The sequence below is a fragment of the Rhipicephalus microplus genome, chromosome 5 (genome assembly GCF_043290135.1).
Source record: "Rhipicephalus microplus isolate Deutch F79 chromosome 5, USDA_Rmic, whole genome shotgun sequence".
In the NCBI taxonomy this organism is placed as follows: domain Eukaryota; kingdom Metazoa; phylum Arthropoda; class Arachnida; order Ixodida; family Ixodidae; genus Rhipicephalus; species Rhipicephalus microplus.
The window spans coordinates 45,755,605-45,780,123 of NC_134704.1; the positions used below are offsets into that span (position 1 = coordinate 45,755,605).

General features: G+C 46.8%; 3 protein-coding genes across 6 annotated transcripts in view; 1 reads left to right on the forward strand and 2 right to left on the reverse strand.

Annotated features, from left to right (window-relative positions):
* Positions 1-285: 285 nt before the first annotated feature.
* LOC119174628 (cuticle protein 10.9) lies at positions 286-4,519 on the reverse strand. Its single transcript, XM_037425617.2, has 3 exons — positions 4,379-4,519; positions 2,375-2,407; positions 286-1,009 (listed from the first exon to the last, which is right to left on the reverse strand). Exons 1-3 carry the CDS (start codon positions 4,502-4,504, stop codon positions 680-682), a joined length of 489 nt encoding a protein of 162 aa, XP_037281514.2. The 5' UTR covers positions 4,505-4,519; the 3' UTR covers positions 286-679.
* A 3,912-nt stretch (positions 4,520-8,431) lies between these two features.
* Positions 8,432-24,519, forward strand: part of LOC142817763 (uncharacterized) — a 379,761-nt gene continuing 363,673 nt past the window's right edge. For 2 of the 4 annotated variants that reach the window (XM_075895354.1, XM_075895356.1), the window contains exon 1: positions 8,434-9,405. In XM_075895354.1, coding sequence (XP_075751469.1) covers positions 9,375-9,405 — 31 coding nt within the window. In that variant the 5' untranslated portion in view covers positions 8,434-9,374. Of the gene's footprint in view, positions 9,406-24,519 lie in introns of all 4 variants that reach the window. The other 2 variants (XM_075895358.1, XM_075895357.1) reach the window with 2 other exon arrangements.
* On the reverse strand, positions 18,646-23,677 carry LOC119174627 (cuticle protein 10.9). Its single transcript, XM_037425616.2, has 3 exons — positions 23,540-23,677; positions 21,814-21,846; positions 18,646-19,768 (listed from the first exon to the last, which is right to left on the reverse strand). The coding sequence occupies exons 1-3, from the start codon at positions 23,546-23,548 to the stop codon at positions 19,439-19,441; spliced, it is 372 nt and encodes a 123-aa protein (XP_037281513.1). The 5' UTR covers positions 23,549-23,677; the 3' UTR covers positions 18,646-19,438.

Here is a 24,519-nt window from a genome sequence, read left to right on the forward strand (position 1 = left end):
GGCAGACATTTTCCCCGCGGCAGCAGTGAAGAGGCAGGTGCTGAGGGGACGTCGAGGTAGCGATAATAGAGGACAAGACATCGGGACAAAACACACATAACATTCACTTAAGGCAACAGCGTATTCGTGGACGAAATCGCGCAACTTGGCACGTGTGGTCGAGGGCTAAAAAAAAAGTACAACCGGAACGAGGAATGGGAAGATCCCGCTTCTGAGAGTAAACAGACGTAGTACCGCAAGCCAAGCCGTACACCAGCGGCTGCTACGACCCGCTTATAATGCAAAGCCTTTCCCCAACGATGTATAACCGCACGGAAGAGAACCGAACCCGAGTTTCACGCAGGCCTGTACACGTAATATGCAAAGCCGCGTGTTCTGAGCCGAAGAAGGATTCTATCCATCCACCTACTGAATGATGAAGCAGTGATATACGTATGGACACAGGAGGGCAGCTAACTGCGTAACAATAAGACAACATTCAGCACTTGGACAGTGAAGAAGGACGTTTAACAGCGCAATTACAATAACAAAGAGAGACAAGGAAGGAACAGGAACAGAAATTTACAACGCCTTGCGACGCAATGGGACTTCGGATGCTCGGAAGAAGTCCGCGGAAGGAACATAACGTCGCACGTAAAAAGGAAGCGGAGGCGATCGGGTAAGGAGTGCGTCTCAGTGCTTAGCCCCTAATCCTGTTGGGCTCGTTGGCGATGGCAGCCTCGGGTCCGGTCGGGGCGCTCGACTGGAAGACAACGTCGGCGGGGTTCTTGGATTCGGTGCCCAGCTCGTTGGTAACGACCTCGGCGCGGTATCCGTTCTCGTCGGCCGTGTAGGTGACGGTGCGCGTGCGGCCGTCGGCGAGCTGGATGGTGTAGCGTCCCGTGACACGTCCGGCGCCGTCGCCGCTCTGCTCGTGCGTGTGCGAGCCCTCAGCGTCCTGGCTGGCGTAGTTGAAGGAGTACGGGATTGGAGGGTAGTTCTCCACCGGTGCGAAGCCCCGCTGTGCGGCCTGCGTTCAGAGGTTGCCGTTGTGAGGGCGCGTGTGGCGCTTTCGTAAACGTTGTAAATAATTTTTTTTAAGAGCGCATATAAACACTAACGAAAGAAGAGAGGAGAAGATTAGACGTGTGTATAGTCTCCTCCCGTCGTCAATATCCACCTTTGTTAGCGCAGTTAAAAATCATTCACGGTGAAGTCCTACCAACGTTTCTGACTTTGTGCTCTGCGTTCACGAACGTTAAGTTAGTCATAGCGATTCCTGATTGACTCAAAGTAGTTCGCATGGTAGCTTCTCATCGTCTTATTATGAGTTTCTTCTCACTTTGAAACATGCATGTTAAATCCTTAGGAGTAAAGCTTATACAAGCTACTTTTTTTCTGCAATTCCAAATGTTATATTCACGTGAACCTTCAATGCCTAAATAACTAAGGTTTGTTTACCTATGCCCACTTTACTATACGGTAAATACGAAGATACCGTACCATAGTTTTCGGCATGTAGTTTGTTTTTGGTCTGCAAGACCTCCATAGGCCACATTGGTCATCATCGTCATCATCATCATCATCATGATCATCATCATCCTGACTACATCCACTTCATGACAAAGGCCTCTCCCGTGTTCTGCCAGTCAACTCGGTCTTGTGCTTGCTGCTGCCAATTTAAACTTCTTAATCTCATCTGCCCACCTAAACATCTGTCTCCCGCTAACCCGCCTGCCTTCTCTAGAAAACCAGTTAGTTACCATTAATGACCAGCGGTTATCCTGTCTATGTGCTACATGCCCGACCCATGTCCATTTCCTCTTCTTGGTTTCAACTATAATTAAGAGACAAGAAGAGAGAAGAGGGGATTAGGGAACAAACCGGGGTTAAGGATATCATAATTGAAAATTTGGTAATATCTAATGGTAATCTCATTACGTTGTTGTACACAACAAGCAACTCGTGCTACTACATAGTCTTAAAGAAAGCTACATGTCTACCTAGATGATACAGCATTTCTCTACTTAACGCGGCAAACCGGCACTGCTAAAGCACTATATTAGCGCCGAACGCATCACGTCTACCTTTTATACAACGGATGTTTTCATGCCTCAACATATGTGATCTGTTGTATCGCTCTCCTAGAATAAAACTTTTTGCTCATATAAAAACACGAAGTTTGTTAGGACATCCCCGTACAACCTTTTAGCGATTATTCAAAACGCGATGTTCCCCCCTTTTTTTTCTCCTGTATGCTTCTGCGACTGAAACAACATGACGTGTCATTTTATGGAGTGTTCATTAAAAGACTACATTTCTAGCATATGTTCTTGCTTTTTCCTTCCGAGAAGGATATGCTAATTCTTGAAATATTTGATGAAAGGTAACTTACGACAACGCAGATGCAGGCGAAGAGGATTACGAGCTGAAAAACAAAACAAAAAGGCGAATGCAACATGAGACACCGAATAGGAAAGTATGCACTTGAGTGAATGAAATATTATTTCAAAGCAACAGATGTTTGTCTTGCTATTATTCTCGGGGATCGGCCAGGATGACATCGTAAGCGCTGCATGCAGGAAGTCTAATTTTTGCGCTTAATTGTCGGCTACCTGGAAAAAGGAAGTCAGCCACCTCTGGGCGAAGAGAAAACACGCGCCCGGCCGTAAAATAAAGTTTATAACTCTTTCTCATTATCACGACAGCCAAAAACAACAGTCGCGAATGCCAGCGCATCGTCTTTTTACCATTTAGGTTAATCTTGCTCTTTTCTACTTCCTTTACTGTTTCTGTCTCAAGAAAATAAACATTTGTTCTTCAGCCGGATATTATGGTGTAAGCACTTATAAAACAAAATCTGTTCACGTGCACACTTGATCACATTTGATGATTGATATGTGGGGTTTAACGTCCCAATCACATTTCGCTTGTAGGAAACTTACGGTCTTTGAGACAGATGTAGACTGTTCATACAATTTAGTTTGGAGCTAATTTAGGCATCCGAACGACGCACACGCAATTTTACTTAAGTAACATGTCAAGAACGCCGGTTGAATAAAGGAAGTGTTGTCTTCCTTTTTCAGTGACATTAAAGCGGTGATGGGAAAAGTAGCCCTAAAACCACGCAAAGCTCCCAAAAGATTTTTTAGCTCGAATGTACCAGGCTGTTAGACTGCGCCAATGATGCGTGCAACAGCTTCAATACAACAAGGGGTTGGGTTTATTAAGAAGACCTTCCGCTTGAATTATGCTGCAAACAGAGCTACTGTGTAAGAACAATACGCACTACCGGCTTTCGCTTATTGGGGCTCTTTAACTAGCAACCGATCACTCGGTCTCACAAGTACCTCGCAAATTATGAGACTTAGCGCCGCAGGTAGAAGGAAATAACTGAGTTGTGTAGGACTTGTTACAAACCAATCTGGCCTTGCATTGTTTAACCATAACAGCTTCATTTAACGTGGCCGCGTCTGAACGTAACCCAATGTTAACTACAAAGGGATCTTCCTTTTGAATAGATTGTATAAATATACCTTATTATTAGCGATCAGACAAATAAAAAATCACTGTTCAGTTAAACTAAGACATTATAATAAGGGAGTCACGACTGCCGGTTGGGAGCTTTATGTAACGTGGTGATCAGCTTTCAGAGCTAACGTTTATCTGCGCGTAAGTATACGCCACTGAAGAAGAAAACGTGGCGTAATAATGCTGTGGAACAAACGGGGGCAACCGCAAGTTGTACGCTAAACGTACGCTTCTAAAACAGTCGTGCAGATGAAGTTATTTGAAAATAACTTGAGAGGTTGTACATTGCCGACTGCTATATGACAGCACGTGTTCTTATCATATTTGCTTTCGAACGTGTTCAGGGGTGCATAAATGGAAAAATATTTAAACACATTGCAGCATAAACTGGAACAGTTTGCGGTTGCTAATGGGATGGTTCAAAAAAGCTGGTGGTGAAGGCAACTCAGCAACGCTCTTCGAAACAAACGTTAAATACCTAAAGAAGAATAACACTGAACAGCCTGAAACCTCAACAAAACACACAATTATCTACATATTGGATTCATAAGGTTGTTCATCAACAGGCTTCTCAGACGTCAGGTGCTGTGAGCGCCGGCAGAAGAAACGAACAAATGCGTAATTAAACCAGCAGCACCGAATGATCGAGCGTACTAAGTCAACGAAGTCCGGGTTAGCGACTTTGGGCGCGTTAAGAGCAGGACGGTTGGTTTACGCTGCCGTAATCCCTTATCCGTGTACTTCGATCTGGACTCGAATCGCGGAGACCGAGGACGGGGCACAAATCCAGGGAGCGTGCCACCGCCCCGGTCTCCGCTACGAGTGCGTCCTATCGTTCCGGTCGGTCGTCCATATCGCCGAAACTCACCTTGTGCATGGCGACGGGCGTCAAGACTCGGCGTGAGACCGGTGTTGGAGCACTTCGGGCAAGTGTCGGAAGGATGAGTTTCCCGCCGTAGCTCATCTCGGGTTTTATAGAGCTACGCCCGGCCATCGGCGCCGTTTCTTCCGCCGCCAATCAGGTGCAGCCGACCTACATTGCGCAACGCGTCGGCGACGCCAGCCAGCGTCGGACCTCACGAAGCGCAGCGGACGCGCTCGCGGACAATCGTGTGTGTGGAGGGCCTCTAACCCTGGCCGCTCCACCTCCTCGCCGACGGGCGGCGATTTTCGCTTCACCTTTCACCGCTCGAGTGCCCTTTCTCAGCTACGCTCTCATATTCCCCTCGACGAGCCACAAAAACGCACAAAAGCAGAGTCCGGCCACCACCACCACCACGAGGAGAGAGTTGGCCAGGCGGACCAGTGGCGAGGTATAACTACGGGGATGAGCATACCGCATGCTCACACAGACGCTCGGACGCTATAGCTCAGGAATGCTCCAGATTCGAACGGCAATCCCTTTCCCTCGATGTACTTTTGTTTCAAGTGACCACGGCGCGCGCTCTTTGGTCCTTCGAGTACGGGCCAAACGGCTGGTGCCGTGTGAGGGAGTGAGTAAAATCGGCGGGGTCCACGGGGGTCAGCGCTGAAAGAAGGCGGTGACGAACGCGAAATCCCACCGGTATGTGCGCACGCAAACCCTGGAAGCTCGCAGTGATCACGCCTGGGAGAGGGACCGTGATTTTCGCATTATCCGCCGGTTCTCTTCGCCACGTTGACGTGAATCTCTCGCCTCGGGGCAACATTTGCTCGTGTCCTTGTCCACGAGTCGTGGCCGAAAACACAATGGGGAGACGGATCTTGAGCGGGATGTTGAATCAATCATCCGTTCAAGCGATCCAGCCCCTTTACTGCTTCTACGTGTCCTCTGCACTCCCCCGCGTACCTGAAAACCTTGTAGAGCCTACCTTGCGGACTTCCAAGAAATGACTGACGAGTTGTCCTGACCGAGGCAGTGGGTGCGCATGAGTACCTTTTGGTTTGAAGAGACGATAAAGAAAACAAGTATGGCTGGTTAATGAAGGCGTGTCTGAAAGTTATGAGGTAAGCAAGACGCAAGGATTACGCACGCGTGCATGTGGTAAGTCCCGCTAATTAGCAACTCCTGTCTTCAAATACAGAAACCGCCCGGCTGTTATGCAACGTCGATGCGAGAAAACATCCCTTTCAAGCGCGTAATTATAGAGGCATAGGGTTTCCCCGTTATCGCTTTGTGATTAGTGTATCCTTTTCATCGCGGATTTCGATCTCAATGCGTAAGGTAATTTTCTTCGTTAGGCTCCGGCGATTGTCTAGTGTGGCGTCGAATGTTAGCGAAAAACTTAGATGAGAGTGTTTGGAGCCGCTTGGTACTATACGTTAAGAGTATAAATAAGTGGATCGTGCCAGAGGAAGAACCGGACAGTAGGTGTGACTTTTTTTCATTGCCATCTGCATCAACGCATACATCGAGTTCCGCGCAATATAGATAAATGGAAAGTGGTATCATGTTTGTCGTTATCCAAGTCACTTGTGCTACGTATATGTTAGATCATTTCATAATAAAATGTTATTGATCAGTTATAAGCTTCTTTTCTCTTTCTCTCTGCCTTTGTTACCACATCTCATAGGACACTGCACAATCTGAAAGACGGAATTGTCTTGTTTGGGTCATGTAGGCCAGTGCGGCTAACGCTCAAGGAAGTTATAATCGCTTTACCCACTTGTATTGAGAGGACGAAGGTCATTATTGAGCAGATGACCATTGTAATTCATTGCGCGGATTCGCGCAGACGCTATAGTCTACTTCCTAGCTAACGCAGCGTCTGCAGCCGCATCTTTGCTGACGTTATCAGGTGCTGTCGGGAAGCTTGGCTTTCACTATATACACGGTCTCATTATGTCCGCTCACTTTATTCGTGAACTAGTACAAGAAACCTTGTGACATTTTGCCCAAGAAGAGCATGAAGAGCAACGATACATTATTGTAGTTCACGACTGTGTTCATTCGCGAGTGAGCTCAATGGGATGCGTTAAACGTAAAAGTGTTACATTTCCTGTAGCATCTCCGCCAGCAGCTTCATACTCGAACAATAAAGCGGGATACCAGGCAGCTGAACAGGTCCGAGTACCTGCTGCACTTGTCTGGCTCAGCCACAAAGCCTACTGAGAGTTCACCTATGACCCAAACTGGTGTTATCATTTTCTCTTTTTTTTTTGTTGTATCACATTACTGCTGCCGGGGCGTACAACTTCCGCCTATTTCGCTTACGGTTTGTTTCTTGGTCGTGGGAATATAGTTTTGCGTCTACATGTGTCGTGAAGACTCTACGCTTACCGAGTTCACAGTTTCTGGTCATGTTCATGGACACGTTCATATTTGCGTGCCGGTGCGTGTTACTTTACCTCTGTTTACTTCTATATTCTTTTTCTCCCCTTTCCCCTTCTCCCGTGTAGCGCAGCAAACCGAGTTCGACCTGGCTAACCTCTCTGCATTTACTTTGCTTCTCTCTATCTCTCTCACTCTACGGTTTCCGTTAATCAGACTTCAAGAAATGGAATGAAGCGAAATCTTATTGCGAGCTCACGAAGAAAGAATTAAGCTGTAACCAGTAGTGAAAGGAAATACTTTTTGGTTACCCGAAATTGGCTCTTCTGAACTACAAGTGTGATGTTGATACGTTCGAAAATCATACTGACAACATCGCTCATTCCTTGACTGCTCCGACAGGACATAAGGGATGGACGTTGTCACTGGCAAAAATACTAAGCCCATAACGATCAGGGTTAAATTGTAAAGCAACCGATTGCTGTGACGTTCTTTTTGTGTGTGTGTGTGGTGAAACAGTATTTCTGATGAATATTAAGTGAACTACACAGAAAGTTTGTACTGCAATCGTGGGCATGCTCTAGTAAAACAGGAACTTCTGAACTTCTCTGATGATATATATATATATATATATATATATATATATATATATATATATATATATATATATATATATATATATATATATATATATATATATATATATATATATATATATATATATATATATATATATACAGTACTTGTTCGCAAACCCTCACGAAGACCGATCCACCGGTCGAAACCGTTGGAAATAAAATTGATGGATATGTGGGGTTTAACGTCCTAAAACCACCATATGAATATGAGAGACGCCGTAGTGGAGGGCTCCGGCGATTTCGACCACCTGGGGCTCTTTAACGTGCACCCAAATCTGAGCACACTGGCCTACAACGTTTCCGCCTCCGTCGGAAATGCAGCCGCCGCAGCCGGATTTCGATCCCGCGACCTGCGGGTCAGCAGCCGAGTACCTTAGCCACTGGACCACCACAGCGGGGCCGGCCTCTTAGGCCTTCTCTCTAATGAAATTCCGGGGCTGTTTTTCATGCCTTCTGGAACTGGCTCTAATTACATTGCAGCTGGGTCGCTCGTTCCCCACCGCACGCGGCGGACACGACACCATGTCTGCAATTTAACCTGTCTATACGCCCACGCACAGTATACAGCGATTTGAAAATTATCGAGCGAGAGCCAACCAGCCAAGCGGATTCGCGTCCTCTTCTCACGCCACGACACCCCCTCTCCCCCTCCCGCGATGAACTCTCAGCCCTTTCTCTCTATTTTAGGTTTTCTATTCGTCGCGATCTTGCTCCTCGGCCCTTATCTCTCCTGGCGATAACTAAACTTATGGGTAAGACCGGGCGGCGGCGCTGTTTCGTTCGAACGACATTTTAAGATATACAAGCATCGCAACGTCATTTTGCCTTGCTTGCCAACAAGATTGTGGAAGTTTTTTTTTTTTTTGCCGTAGGGCATAAGAGATGGAACTTTCGATGCGTGCCCAGATTATTGTCAAAAAAAATAAAGGAGGATGCATGAAGTAATTGAAGGAAATGAGCGCCTTGCTCGGACGTGAGTGTCACAAGCTTGTGCAACAGCAAAAAGAGTGAGTGAGGGAAGGTTGTCTGATAATCTGTCCTCGGTAGATTATGGGCAGTGGCACTGTTCTTGTTCCTGATCTAAGCTCTCGCGATAACCTTCAAATCGCGCTGGGCTGAAGGAATGCGTCAGGCCGTCCAGTAGCAAGCGTCATAGCTTCCACTGCTTGACTGCCACCGCCTAATTTTGACGACACGTCGGACGGGATTCAGTGACCAGCGTTGATACATCGACGACCTCCTGTAGCAGGCGGCGTGGACTCGAGCGTTCGACGGCTATCGCTAACGCGTTGGACTTGAACGAGTGTTTGGATTCGACGACACGTTGCAGCGGATGGCGTGGATTCAGATGTTCGACGACATTAGGTCTCACACCCGTACATGTGCTGGAGAAAGGCGCAATTAGGTGCGTGTCTCGCTCTACACCCACAAAGCAACAAGCCCGAGACATTGCTTCTACGTTCTACCTTTTGGTCGACGACTTCAACGTCATCACAAAAAGGCGTTCAACGAGCACTGACCACAGCGTATACGAAAGCACTCGTTTCCACGGAAGGCTGCATATTTCCGAAAAATTGGACGACCGCATCACGACTGCGCCGCCTGTGCGACTTAGGCGACCGCAAGGAACTCATCGCAAAAGACCCTTTTATTGTCGTAGAAGCTCCTTGAGTCGCTTCATTGGTGCTTACTAAAGCCCGGGTGAGGGCAATGGTACAGATGCAACAAGGCCTTAGCGGTTCGAAAGGCGCTGGCGACGCTTGCTAGCACTGTCGGTGCGACGAAGTGGTAACGCCGTGGCGCATCGGCGTTAGCACCGCTGCAGCTGGAAAACTGGAGGGAAGCTCTTCGGGAACCAACCATCGGTGCGGTGGGAGGAGCACTCGAACTTGTTTCGGGGACAACTTCCACGCGAGGACGGCCTGCGACAAGGGCAGAGACGTGCGAAAACTGTGTTGCCACGAGACACTTCAGCAATGTGTGCTTTTAAAGTTCCAGACGCGACAGGTGAGATACGGATCTTATCAGAATTTCAAGGACACGAGCAATATTTTGTTGGGTGCCGAGCGGGCAGTCACGATTCGTTCATGTAAGAATTAATGGCGTGCCTACCTTTGTTAAAATGCATACGATGATGAAAGTTTCCGTAGTGCCGCCATCTTTTTGTGTGTGTGTAATTGCCTGTACTCCTAGGAATGTTTCAGCCAAACTTGAGGTAAAAATTCATTGGAATGGTTCACATCATTTCGACATCTGTTCAATGTGACCAGCCCTTTGCGCCAGATCATTCTCGGTTTGCCAACTCTCGAAGCTTCAAGGTTAATTACGTTCGGGAATGCCACATGCTAGCAGCCTAATTGCAAGTATTTTTTTAAGGGGGCCCTGAAACACTTTTTTGAGTAATCATATAATTAATTTACTGCGAAAGCGTATTGACTCTCAAATTCAATCCTGCAAAAATTATAGGAATCTATCCAGTGCGAGTGGAGTTACAAAGAATTGTCACACGCTGCAGTCGCATTATCTTTGCTCTCGTTCCAACGAAAGCGCTGGAAGCTAATCAAGGAGGGATGGAAGGGGCAAACAAAATACGTCACACACGCCTCGTGACCTTGAGAAAATTTTTTTTCTAATACACGTCTTTTTCAGCGCGAATGCGGGCACATTGATGAATGGATGTGGCTGTACCCTTTAGATCGGGTGCCAGCTAACGCCACCTAGCCGTAATACTTAGTGAACTAACCATTAGATATATCTTTTTTTTTTCTTTAAATAGTGAGGTTGAGGATTCGAACTTTGCAGTGAAGGGTTTCATTTTCACTCGTGCCTCTACTTTAGCCACCAATCGATAACCTCCTTCTAGTTAGGTCTACCCGCTTAGTCTATTTTGCCCTCCCTGTCCCTAAACCCCAGTGCTTTGAGAAACTCTGCGCCATCATCCTGAACTATAGGGTGAAGCCCTTTACAGAACATTATCAAGTGTTCGGCAGTATCTTCTTCCTCTCCACACGCACTGCATACTGTGTTCAACCCCTTCGTATTTGGCCCGATATGTCTTGGTTCGCACGCGAGGACAAGTGACGGCCTCACGCGGTGATCTCTAACAACCGAGCGCGCCATGTTCAAATCAGCCAATGGCTAATAGATGGGTAATGTACGTGTGATTTTTGAGCATTTTCTGTCATTTGTCGAGGGAAGAGAAAGCGATTTTTAGCTGGCTTTGATCATTTATTTTGAATTTTAGGCCGCGTGCTGCGCTATTACATTTGGCTCGCGTGTTGTAGGGAGCCTCTACTACTAATAAGCCGCGTTTTCTGACCATGCTCAAAAAGTGTTTCAGGGCCCCTTTAAGATTTCTGTGGCTTCGGCACGATACCCTGCGAATATCTCATTTGACCTGCTAAGTGTACAATGGCATTGTGCGATTCTAATCTTGCAGTTATTCTTTTATCAGACAAATGATATCTAGGGCTTTTTGATGTTGTTTCCCAAACGCAATGTAAAGGCAAGTGATGGCCTATAGTGTTTCCCTCGCTATCAGTCACAAAAACTACGCAACGCTATGCCTAAATTGAAAAAAAGGCCTTACCTTTTACGTGGAATGCTGACTCAGTTGATTTCCGAAACTAACAAGAATCGTTGATTATCTTTGTTTGAAACATGGATCATGACGTGCATATTCCCAACGTCTCGGGCTGCGACTAATGCGTTGTGAAGTTCGCATCGTGTATGGTCCCAAAAACAGTCTTGTCATGGCGGATATGCTCCTTCACATGTGTCGATCGGGCAATGCGAGTCACTACAGAGAACTTTCACTTAGTGTCATCATTTGGCAAATCGTGGGGAGCTATTCTCGGGGTGTTCAATTCGCTGACGTGTCTTATCCGGCCTCCCACGATTGGCTGGAGCTGGCGATCAGTGCGCCACCTGTTTCCGATCTTTCTTCCGCAACGGCACATTGACGCCAAGCAGCTTTCACAACTCTCGACGCAAATGAGAAAGATGGAATGCGTTTCGCCACAACAAAGGCTGCCCCCAAAGACCCGCTTTTGGAGGCACATCTCTGAGGCCGTGCATGAACTCTAATCACGTTAGCCCTTGAATTAGGTTTAACGCAGCCCCTCGCCTGACGGTCCAGGAAGGTTGTTACGCTTTCCCTGCATTTCTCTTCAATCATTTTAACACGTTAATACGCACGTTATGATTGTTAGGTTTGTTTACGAGTCATGATACTGTACATTTCTTCCAGTTACTTTCTTTTTGCACTATAGGAATGTACTGGCGGATTCGGTGCGTCGACTTGGTCAAGAGCACCATGACGTCATGACTCGGTGTATTTTGCGTAGCTGAACGTGCTCCGGCAAATTGGACACGTCCACGAATTGAAGAACGCGAGAATAGCTTAATGCATTTGGGGCCTTGTAAATTGCAGCATATTTTCCCAGCGTGCGATAGATGGGCTGTGCTGAACTGGCATGTAGCGTAGCGTGCGGGACAACAGGGGTGACATATGTAGTTGCAAATACGCCACATCTGAGCATGCGCGGCGCCAATGATGTGCCTGCCCTGCAGTTTCCACCCTTTATCTTCGCGGCCGCGATAGCTGCTTTGGCCATCGAAGCGCTATCAACATTACAAAACTGAAATAAAACAAAGAAATATTCTCGCTTCGTGATATTATATCACAGCGACAACGGTTTTACTTCGCCTTTTTCCTTGTTTTTTTTTTCGCTGAATAGTTCAGAGCGTTTTCGACGGCCAAGGCGGTTGTTGCATCCGTGGCTACAAACAGATCAGTATTGCGAGGCAGGCACATCACTGGCGCCGCGCATGCTCAGATGTGGCATATTTGCGACTGCAGATGTCGCCCTTGCTGTTTTGCGCTCGACACTCCGTCGTTATAGGCATGCGAGTTGAGCACTGTGCATGAAGCATATGCCTGGTGCAGAAGACTGAGACGCAATAAACATAACGTGAAGCAGGAAGAGCAGGAGAGAAGACAGAACAGCGCTCTCCTGCTCTTCCTGCTTCACGTTATGTTTTTTGCGCCTCAGTCTTCTGCACCAAGTACGCACCAACTAGGCCAAAAACAAGTCTTTTTGGAAGCATATGCCGTGTGTGCAAAAATCCGCGAGTGTTATGTTGAGGCCGAACCAGAAAACGCTTTCCTTGTCACATAACTCCATACTAGCAAGATGGAGCAATGATAAGCAAGGATGAGATTTGTTCTCAAACGCTACCGGGCTTATCACTACTCAATACCTACCATATGAAGTATTAAGGGTAAACGATTGGTATCCAGGAATTACAAGGAGCCGAACACAGTCGAAAGTAGCCGGTTTGATAGCCAGGCCTTAGCAAACAGCTGGCACATCAGGTGAAAGAGTCGGTTAAATTCACTTTCTTTGCCCCGCGAAATTCTGGCCCTTTCATTTGAAGCCCCTGTCAGATTCAAGTGGGATAAAGTAGGGAATTATCTTTGGTTTCATTTACAATCGTTACTATCTCGTTGTAGTAGATAACTTGCCACGCCATCCGGAAGTCTCGCTTGTTATTTCAATCAAGACTGACGTCACTTTCGAAAATATTCTTCTTCAGGTATTCATCTTCCGCTGCGATATTATCGATGGACGACCAGGACGTGGTAAATTGTCACTTACACCACCCGTTCTTCCGAGGGTTCGCATAAAGTGTGATGGAATTCCATATCCTCTGTGTTTTCCCGCGCAACATGATGTCGTTTGTTCAAAAGGGGGATGAACTTATATGCTCTGGTCTGCCGTTATCACTCGAGTTGCAGTTTTGTTTTAGATGCGGAAGCATCTTATACTCGCGCCTTGTAGTGCGCCGTCGGCGCCGTCCGCACCGCTTCTCGAACATTCGACAGCTGACGCGCGCGCATGCGCCGTCGCGCCGTCGCCCACCATCTGTGCCGCGCGCGCTTCTCCTTCGAGAACATTTAACAGCTGACAGCGCATGCGCCGTCGCGCCGTCGCCATCTGTGCCGCGCGCGCGCTTCTCCTTCGAGAACATTCAACAGCTGACAGTGCATGCGCCGTCGCGCTGTATATATACTCAAGGTCGGCGCTCGCTCGCTCAGTTGCCGCTCGTCCGTTGGTGTGTACGGCGCGTCGACGTCCGAAGTCGCCGTGAAATGAATGCCAACGAATCCACAAACAGAATGATCGACGTCCCTAAGCCATCGTCCTCAAAGTTCGTCGCAATAAATAAAACACCGCCCTTTCGCATACGTGCCGTACGTGTTCACTCATTTAACACCCCATTTCACAACCACGTTAACCAATTTAGCCATCGACCCAAGTAAGTCGCAATTTAACACCCGTTAACCAATTTCCGCATCCTCCTCAGTGTTCCCCCGAGGGAAGCTGCGGGCAATCTTTTTTTTTTTACTCTTACATATACGGCCCAGAAAAAGAAACGCCGACTCCCCTTTAGCATGCTTTGCAAACTCACTGTAGCTTATGTGAGTGGCAGCCGGGTCTCTTGGTTGCTGCAGCTTGCTTTGACATGACATTCATGGCAGTGACCAAAAGGAATTGGAAGTAGCGTATATTTACATAGGGAGCGAAAAAGCAAAATGCACCTCCTAAGAGCACCGTTAAACCTTTTAGTACTTCTGGCAAAGCACGAAGAATATGGTAGCTTGAAGTGTTCGCCAGAGTTGGCTTATCCACAATTAGAGGAGTTATGGGGCGAAGCACAATGCTTGTGCCCTCTTCCCACCTCAGCAGAGAGAGACAGAAAAAAACAAAAAAAAACATGGAGGTTAGCACAAGGAAAGCGTCCAGCAGGCAGAACACGTTCAGTAAAGGGGCGATTGGGCATTAGGAGCAAAAAGGCGGGTCATAGTTAATCAGCGCTTCATGCTTACCGAAGGGCGTTCAACAAAACTACTGTGACCTATTAAGGCTGTTATTGCTGAAGAGTTCACCTAGGACACTATATCTCCACGAAGTGGACGAATGCAGACAGTGGCTGAGAATAATCGACTAAGAAAGTGTACTCTCCTTGAAAAAAAAAGTAATTGTTTAAGTTGGCTTCTCCGCATGACGGAGCGTTCTGAGCAGCCCGGCTATAACATTGATTTCGCTTTAAACACAAATTACTAGTGGATTAGTATCAAAAAGTACGCATGTTAAGTTAAGTCGAGGTGAAATGGGCGTAGACAATCACTTTCTAGACAAATGAAGTGATGCATACACACACGCGCACGCACAGACGCGAGCACATTTGTTCGGTCTGGATGTATCGCTCCGGTGAATGTCACTGTCCACGTATGTTTCACCTCAGATTATACTAGCACATGCGCATGATGTACATGGGCGTATTACATGGTCTACGTAGTGTCACGCTGACCGTGTTTGTAAAAATAAGTGATGTGAAGATCCGTCTAACGACGTTTTCGTGGCGAGTAATACGCTGCAGGGATGTTCGATACTAGTCACTTGTTGATCGTGATTTTTTTTTTAATTTTTGGGGTGTTTCTATCTTGGCTTAAAATGAGCAATACTCGGAGATGTGTTCTGAAGCCAGTACATTTTATGTTTGAGATACCAACTGGAAAGAGTTCCTTGTTCACAGAGAGAGAGAGAGAGAGGAGAGAGATAGGGTAAGAGGAAAAGCATAAAGGTTAACTGTAAACACTTATCTGGTTTTAATATCTGGACAGTCGGAGTCGGTCGTTCAATCGCAAGTGCTTATGGAAGAAAACAAACTTCAATACTATTGTCCACCTCGAGAGTACAGTGGTTACCGTGCTTTGCTGTTGACCCAAAAGTCGTAGGTTCGACCTCAACCGCGGTTGTCACGTTGTGTTGGAGGAAGAAATGTTAGCGACCCGTGTACACTCCACTGTCAATATGCGAAGAACATTGGATGGTTAAACTTTCCTGAGCCTTCAATTATGGCATGCCTTACAACCACATCGTGGCATTGGGATGCCAATTCTTATAATTATTATTATTAGTAGTAGTAGTAGGAGGATTAACCACTACACTAATGACTATATCACAACAAAATTAGTTTCGAACCTCTATAGAATTCATGTTTTTCTTTAAACCATGAGTTAGTTCGTTTGTATGTCCCCGAGAATTCGCAAGAGCTGCCAAGAAAGGCCAGCGTTTACTGGGGCTCGTTACTGGGGCCCGTTACTGGGGCCCGTTCCGACCACCATGACGTATGCGCATAGCTTTTTGTTATCGTTTCAACCGATGAACACATTCTAGTCGATGCAGTCTTATCAACTCGGACTTTATCACACGCCACCGATTTCCCGCTGGATGCATGTATCTGCTACTCGAGGAAAAGCATCCCCCGGCAATTTCCTATTGGCCACCTTCCTATCGCGGACGCATCGGGAAGGCACTTAATTGCGATTATATTTCGTTGGGCCGCAAGTGAATACAAGTTGCTTCTGTGCTCGTCGGCAAGGAAATGCTCGCTAGTTTGCGTGCTACAAAAAGTATAGACATAGCACCAACTTGCAGCGGTGCTAAGAAATGTCTGAAGCGTACTATAGCTCTGATAAAGGACTACCTTAGTTCGCAGGTTTTAGTCTTGAACAAGTATAACGTCATTTTTTTTAGGAACGAAGAACCTGAGGGTCTCGGCTTGTCAGCGTGTCATATCTTTTTCATGGTCTGGTACCGTGCATGTCGTACCGTGCATACCGTGCACGTCGTACCGTGTATGTCGTCGTCATAGTGCACCATACACGGTTGTGCGCAACCAAAAGGGGTAAATCCCCCCAATCGCCACCGGTCGATACTATGTATATTTTGAATTATATGTTCGTCGTTACCGCCTGAAACATTATGCTTGGTTTAGCCGTGATGTTGCAATAGCCGATTATATTTACGAAGGTGCCCAAGTTTATCAAAAATTGGAGACACAAATGTTTATCTCCACGGTCAAGTCCGCTGCTTGAAACACTCTTTCTTGAAGCACATTTGCAAAGTGAGGGTGTGCTGGTAAAGCGGTGGTGAGTAAAACTGTCAAGAGTAAGGATTTTGTAGTGGGCAACCCAGACACACACTGCATACTTTGGCCCTTACCAGATTCCATGATAGTGGAGCTGAAACACTTTTCACTATGTGCCCCTCCGCCACAGCTCTTTCTCGATTATTCCTCCATATAGAGTAACGCGCTGGAAGTGTATACACACTTTTGTTATTTTTCCCATACATGAGCGAAGCGGATTATATTGACACAAAGTAAACTTGCATACGAATTTACTTCGTGTCAACGTTATCCCTTGCCCTTGTGCACGGTTAGCTTCACCTAGTTATAGTGGTTTGAATATTTATCTGGGGATACTACATTGGTACCGAATATGAGAAGATCCCCGAAAATAAACGTACTCAAATGAGCTATACAGCGATGAACTTACGACGTCAGCTATATTCCGAAGCCTGTACATATGATGTTTGAGATACAAACTCACGCATCAAACATTAAAAAAAACGGTATTGCAAACGTTTTGTGAAGAAAAAATTCATTTTAATGCTCACACTGCCGGCTTTGTCCAATGAGATGCAGCCCACAAGAAATGCCTTGGACAGACGTACGTACACTACAGCGATCCCAGAATCAGCACGGCGTTCAAAACTCCGCGTAAATTACCACGCACTAGGTGTGGCGTGGTAGCTCAGTAAATGAACGTGCTCCTAATGGCGTTGCACGTTATTGCAGACAGCGTCTAGTAACACTATTTAACTATTTGGTTTTAGAAGCGAAGCACTACAGGGTCGCAAAATATCCGACCATTGTCGTCAAGGCTCGCCGTCTTCCTTATAGTCGATGAGCAGGTGCGTCACAGAGCGTACGTAGTGCGCATATGCTTTCAAGACCCTACGTGGTGTGTGTGTGTGTGTGTGTGTGTGTGTGTGTGTGTGTGTGTGTGTGTGTGTGTGTGTGTGTGTGTGTGTGTGTGTTCATTTATTTGTCTTACTTTTGTACTACTCGGCCACTTCATTAAAGACATCATAGAACTTGGGATTTAGCTTCGCCCACTCATCATTCGCTTTGTGGAGAAGGTGCGACTTTTTTTTTATCATATGGTACACTGGGAAACAATTGAGGAAACGGACGGAAATCAACAGCGAAACAAAAATCATAGGCGAGCGTGTGCAGGTAACGCACTGATCCAGTCTGCAGATTTTAGACCGTGTATCTATCTGTACAACGGCTGACAAACGGGATGTGATACTGAGCCGAATAACACGACGAAAAAAAAAAGCGTTTCAAGCGTTAAAGAAAATAACTTCGTGACGACAACGCAAAGAAACTGTCGCTCCGAAACTGTTTGCACATTAACGCAGTAAGTCCGTTCGTAATCGATCCACTAGTTGCGGAGAATTACCGACAGTGTTTTCAGTGAGGAGCATAATTTCCCCTCTGCTCGTGTTCGCGCGTTGTCGTCCAGAGTGCAATATTTCTCTCATGACGACGGTGAATTAAAAGTATTAGCATCGCTTCGCTGAGATGACGTGTGAGGTGCGCAGAACTGCGAGTAGAAGAAATAAAGAAGTCGTTGTAAAATGGCGTGCGAAAATGGAAATTGCCTGCCATCGATGCATACGTTGTGTCGTATGGACGGTCGCGTTAGTTTCGTATTTATATATATTTCTAATCAGCGCGGCACACTTTAAAAGTCAGCCGTAGTTTGTAGTCATATGCCGTTAACGTGTGCCGTCGTAGCTTCACGTAACACAGAAAAAGCCGTGTTTAAAAATTGAAAAAAAAATTGAGAGCAAAAGAGAAATAGAAAGGAGTGAAAAAAGAGAAAAGTAAGAAGAAATATAAAAAAACAAGAAAGGGAAGAAAAGAATTATGAGAGGAGGAAATAAACAGTAATATAAAAAAATACAGAAATGAATTGCAAAAGTGAAAAGAAGAGAGAGAGAGAAGGAGAGAAAGAAAGAACAGAAGAGAAACGAGGAAGACTGCCCAGCACTGCACTTGCTTTAGGCTTGGCCCGAGTAGTACAAAGCTGCTTTAATTTTTTTTCTCTTATACGCTGCTGCTTTTATTGATGCGAGATTATTAGACGGAGTTGCAGTAACCCGGCTTGTCCTTACTCTGTGAAAAGTCAGTACCTGCTTGAATCTCTCGCCCGGGGTTTCATTTCAGCCCACACCTATACACAGCAAGGTTTAAGGTTCCCTCGCACGACAGGCAATATGTGATGAACGACCGCTCAATTTTTCGATGAGGAAGCCATCAGACTTGTGTATACGGATGACGTCTTTTTTTATTAAGCACGCATCAAAACAACAAAACCAAACAGAAAATACAACCAAAGTTCACAACACCGAACAGCCGTTGTTTTTCCGTAGCGGGAGCGCATAGCTTGGTGCGAGGCGGCTTAGTGGGTGTCGATGACGAGGTGACTCGGCGATTCGGGACCAAACACTCGTTAGCTGTAGCGTCGAGTGCGCCAACCGCGCGAGTTGATGGGAAAGCTTCTGCACTATATAGGAACGAAAGGAGGGATGCTACACGATATCTCGCTTAAGAGAGTTTAATACGCTCCCCGCAGACGAGAAGCCGTAGTCCAGCGGCTGCAGCTACCAGCTTCCATAGCAAACGCAAAGTAAAAAAAGAATGCACGGAAAGCGACGCGCCCGTCACAGAGCGCGATTACCCTGTCTGTCACTTCAGGCAGCGGTAACTTTTAATCTCAACGAGGCGGTTTTGTCTACTCTTACAAACTGGGGGGAGGGGGGATGCAGTAGGGCAACATTCGGACCAACAGGGACGGGACAAACACTTGCACGACGATGCACAGCAAAAAAAAGAACACAACAAACAGCACACGAACAAAGCACCGCAACAACAATTAACACAGCCGGAGGAGGTGTCGACAGGGAAGGAGGAAGAAAAATTTACAAACACCGGCTGGGCACGCCACTTGCGAGCCACGACACGAGCGTCGGGACACTCTTTTCCGTAACCGTTACACGTGAAATCATGCACAGGAAGTGGATGCGGTCAAGAAGGGAAGCTCGCTGTAGGCGGCCTAACCCCTCAGGCGGTTGGGCTCGTTGGCGATGGCGGCCTCGGGTCCTGGCAGGGCGCTCGACTGGATGACGACGTCAGCGGGGTTCTTGGACTCGGTTCCCTGCTCGTTGGTGACGATCTCGGCGCGGTAGCCGTTCTCGTCGGCCGTGTAGGTGACGGTACGCGTGCGGCCGTCGGCCAGCGACAGGGTGTAGCGGCCCTGGACCCGTCCGTTGCCGTCGCCGCTCTCTTCGTGCGTGTGCGAGCCCTCGGCGTCTTGGTTGGCGTAGTTGAAGGAGTACGGGATGGGAGGGTAGTTCTCCACCGGCGCGAAGCCCCGCTGTGCGGCCTGCGTTTTGAAGGAAGAAAGTTTACCGACGAAGACCTCCCGCGGTATACGCTTCGCTACGCGTAGGCGTTCAACTGTGTCGGTGATTCATCTTTTTTTTTTCTTTTGGAGGAGAGATAGAGGATGTGATACAACCTCGCAATCACGAAGTCACATACGACACAAAAGTGGTTTTCTTAAATTTTATTATAAAGATATAGTCGCAATAACCTATTATTGCCAATATTATTTTTGAATAAATTTCTTATAACTGATTATGCGAAATCGTTATACCACGGTTTCACTGAAGCGCTAGAGGAATGAGAATTGCAATGTCCCACCAGTAGAAATGTTCCGTTGCATTGGCGAGTGTTCTTTTCGGCAGTGCTAATGGTGTGAGAAAGACGAGGAAGAATTTTAAAAAGTACCTTTTTGAAGAATAGAAACGAGTGCTTTTCAGTTCAGCGCTCGCATTTCTACGTAGATGCATAGTTGATAATCATCATTTTCTGTTGCATAGGGGAAACCTCTATGGAATTCCAAGGGTCTATATAATGTCGTTCACGAAGACGTTAGTCTTGTGCAAGCACGTTGATTGTAATGTTTCAAAGAGTCTTGCTCGCGCTTCAGAAATACATGTTAAACATACATTCTCGTTCAAGCGCTTTGATGAATACAACCATGCCTTTTCAGTGCGAAATAATTTAGTGCGAAAGACGATGCATAATTCAAGTTTGCTCAGCGAATCACGGTTTAATTACATTGTAACAAATACCACTGCGTTGCTAGAAGCTCCCTCCTTCAGTCTCTTAAGACACGACTGCTTACATGAGTCTACGCCGTTTTACCTCGCATAACCAACAAAAGCTGCTGTATGATGCCGTCATCGATGCAGTGGCCAGTTTCGTGACTGCTGCATATTCAAGCTGTTCCATATTAATGCGCCTGCGCTGAGCGATACGGTATACCCGAGAACGTTACAAATGAACAGCGTACAGCCGGCAGTATTTGCTGTTGACGTAAGCCTTGCGATTTACCGTCTTTGTTCCTCATGACTCGCTTTGAGCTCGCGAACTCTAGGCTACGCAAAACAGCTCAGGAAGCTGCCGAGATTCGTTCTTTAAGATGACGCTCCGGCGACGCGCTATAGGTTTCTCTGGTTATAATGTCTGCGAAATCGAACCGTGTCAGTTGCTATCGTGAAGCTTTAGAATATATCATTGTGTACCACTTCTTACCCGCTGAACACTTTATCGTTTACCGTGGCTTTTTTTTCCCACACGTCTTTGACTCCGACTCTTAAATATTCTGATTACACATCTGTCAAAGTATAGGCTCCTCTTTGTACACTGCAGCAAACTCTAGTAAATATTATTCACTTTGGCGTTAAAGAAATATTGAAGGTTAGAGAGCAACTGGTAGTGAATCAAACGGGAAACAGAAAATGGTCCTTCATGGCTTTCAATTACCACATTTTTCTGAGGGCTCCAGTTTCTGAGAGCGAAGTACACGATTTATCGAGTGCTGAGCAAAGTCCTTGCTAAATGCTATAAAGTTTCGAAATTGGTGCTCAAAGTAGGAAAGTTTCATAGATATGAACATGAACGTGTAACGTCCCGTCGTAGCGATAGTTATAGTACGAGAACAGAACGATGACAAAGGGACAAGAAGGACAAGAATACGAATGGTTGTTCTTCGTCGTCGTTCTGTTCTCGCACTATTGCTACCCTTATGTCATACCAACTAGCCCAAACCGCCACACTTCTACGCCCAGTCGTAACTTCATCAGCTTCTAAATCATCTCATTCGTTTTTTTCAATCAGTGGAGGCAGCGTACGTGCTGTCGATTTCGAGCATCGAAGAGTAGTATTCAACTTTGGCAGTGAATATAATTGTAGTGCCTTTAACTTATGTTTCTGAAACTACGCAGCCGCATACTTTACACTGTTACGCTCATGGGCTCCAGCGGCCTTTTAATTTTATAAAGTTCTTTCGTCACCATGTTCACTAGAATGTGTCGCTTTTTTATTTGTCCGTGTTGTGGGTTCAATTCAAAGGAAACTTACGGCAACGCAGATGCAGGCCAGGAGGATAACGAACTGAAATGACAAAAAGTGCAGAATTATTAGAAGTGGACACATAATGAAGTTTCAAGTGAAAATGATTTTAAAACGCTAAGGGAACAATAAGGGCGAGCACTGACAAACCATAGCTACATAGATACTAAGTAGACATCCTATCCAAGTTTTTTTTGTGTGGGTGTGGTGTAGGGGGTTGCTATTTTTGAGAAAAATGATGGTAGAAAAATTTTTATACAGGTTTCGCGGGGCCTTCGTACGAATACTATCGACGTCAAATGAAACCAGAACAGTGGCAAACATTTGCAATGGTGCATTGCGTGCCCTCCATTCATCCCTATCGACATGCGCGGGCATCCAGTTTGGCAGCACAGCGCATATGCGTGCCTATTCATGATGATTAATGTGTGCCATATGCACGCCTTTCCATGGCGATGGCGCACTGCGGTACTAATACGAATGCCTGCTACTGTTCAGGTATCATTTGAAGCTGATACGTCGATGTGACGCCATGTATTTCAGAACATTGTTTTTTAGTTCGTGCTCTTTAGGTGCCGCAGTAAGCCGTAAGCTGGCGTAGCATAGTTCTCTGGCTACTTTAAATAAATAGAGACCCTTTTTGTTACCAAAAAGTGTGCACTCAGATCCCAGTCTAAACTGACAATTGATTGATGCGGTGACTTCAAAGCCGTAGCGACCCCTCCTCGCCACCCATTTCTGTATGACTTTTTCTCGCTTACAAAGTATCCTCTCACGGTTGAAGAGGTCATTTCACTGTTGCAGGAGCGTTGTTTTCTACAGTCTGATACAATACAATATATCAATTCTTCGGAGAACACCTGACTTTGCCTCGACATTTCTTTATATTTTAAAATACTTGCAGAAATAGTAGTGCACCATATGCTCACCTAAGAAAGTGGCTCAAGTAAGTACCTGATTTCGAGGGCGCGATTTTGCATTAGAAATATGTGGTAGTAAAAGACGTACACAGTATCGAAAAAAGCAAGTGTAGCCGTAAAATGTGTTCAAAGGGTGCGTTAGCAATTTTTGTAATAGAGAAGTGTTCATGAAATGCAGAGTAGAGGTGGTTACAAATGTTAGCAAGCGACAAGCCTTCGAACGAACCCCCCCCCCCCCCCTGAAAAAAAAAGCAACATATCTGCAATTAACTGGCACAGGTTTACGCTTTGCGTCTTAGATAGCTAGACAGTTAGGTAAACTCGACAGTATGAGATCACAAAAGACGTGCTAAGGTGAACTGCAACACTTCAGCCAATCCCTGGCAAAAGTTTGGTGGTGAGCCGGCGCCCACACGCACGAACAATCACAGAAGCCTGAGTGATGCGGCTGTAATTATTAACGTTTGGAGCAAAACGTTCGAAATGAGTCGCTAAAGAGCGGAGGTCAAGCTAGGTGCGGGAGGTCAGCGGCAATTAACCCGCCGGTTCAACCTCAAACGAACGGCGTGACAAAGAGAGGCGTAATTAAAGGATAGCACCGATTGTGCTGGGTTCATGACAATCGAAACACGTCAGCCAATTGCATGGGAGAGGAGGTACGGGTGGACCCTGGCTCCGAAGGTATCCGGCCACGCGGTCACGCCGAAAAAAAGTGGGAATTGCAGCGAAGAGCGAGTATGGTGCGGGGAGAAAAAAAAATCCACGAAGACGTGTCTGAGGCACCCGCGTGTACAGCAGTGGTCCGCCACACTCACCTTTTGCATGGTGATGGCAGTTAGTCGGTGGAAGTCCGGGCAGACACTGTTGCGGTAGCACTACTGCTTGATGGGAGACGCGAGTCGCGGATGGTTCTCCCAGCACTGGCTCATCTCCGCTCTTATAGCACCCTCAGCCGGTCCAGCGGTTGCCCTTTCCACCGCCAATCAGCTTCCGCTGTCCTACATTGCGCAGCACCTGCATCGCCGGCCTTAGAAGCAGCGTAAACGTTACACGACCGCGTGCAGAGAGCCGCTAACCTTAGGCGTCCCCCCCCCCCCTCCATCCCCCCTCAACGCTTTACCGCAACCACTCTCGCTTCCTTCCTCGCCCGCTGCAGCTTTCTCCGAGAAAAAAAGCCCTTTCTCCGCTTGCTGCTGCAACTCATCCCTCCTCCTCCTTTCGGCGGCGAGCGAAGAAGAAGCGACACACCATTTACTATATACGCGTTTCTTCTTGGGCCGGCCGTCGCAACAGCCGGCGGCTGCCTTCGACGTATTGCTGGCGAGTAGCCGACAAGGCTATGGCCGAGGGCCGCTCCATCATTGACCGTTCAGCGACGCAATCGGTCCCCCCCCCCTCCTACCCCCTACAAAACAACCTCCACGTGCCTATCCTTTTTGGCATTCTTTTTTTCCCACGCGATCACACGGGGCTCAACTCGATTTTCAAACGCGACGCGGCGACGGCAGCGGAAAGGGAACCACGGATGGACCCCGGAATGCTAACCAGATCGGAGTCTTCTGCTTCGCTGAGCAGCCAGGGGCGGGTAACCCATCATGTCGCAGCATGGTCAAGGATGCAACCCCGAGAGAGCTAGCAGGGGGAGGAAGCGTAATAATATTTACATTATCGGCGATCCGATCCACTCGGTCACGGCTTAGCCTGCCTACCGTACGGCTTACGCTGCGTTCTTTCCTCTATTTAACGAGGCAAATATTTTCATCCGCGCCATGACAGCTTTCGGGTTTAATCTTTA

Coding starts and splice junctions, on each gene's coding strand:
- LOC119174627 (XM_037425616.2), bottom strand. Junction 19,769..21,813: donor TGGCCTGCATCTGCGTTGCC/GTAAGTTTCCTT, acceptor TTCAAAACGCAG/GCCGCACAGCGGGGCTTCGC.
- LOC119174628 (XM_037425617.2), bottom strand. CDS start 4,504: ATGGCCGGGCGTAGCTCTATAAAACCCGAGATGAGCTACGGCGGGAAA. Junction 2,408..4,378: donor CGCCCGTCGCCATGCACAAG/GTGAGTTTCGGC, acceptor TTTGTTTTTCAG/CTCGTAATCCTCTTCGCCTG. Junction 1,010..2,374: donor TCGCCTGCATCTGCGTTGTC/GTAAGTTACCTT, acceptor CTCTGAACGCAG/GCCGCACAGCGGGGCTTCGC.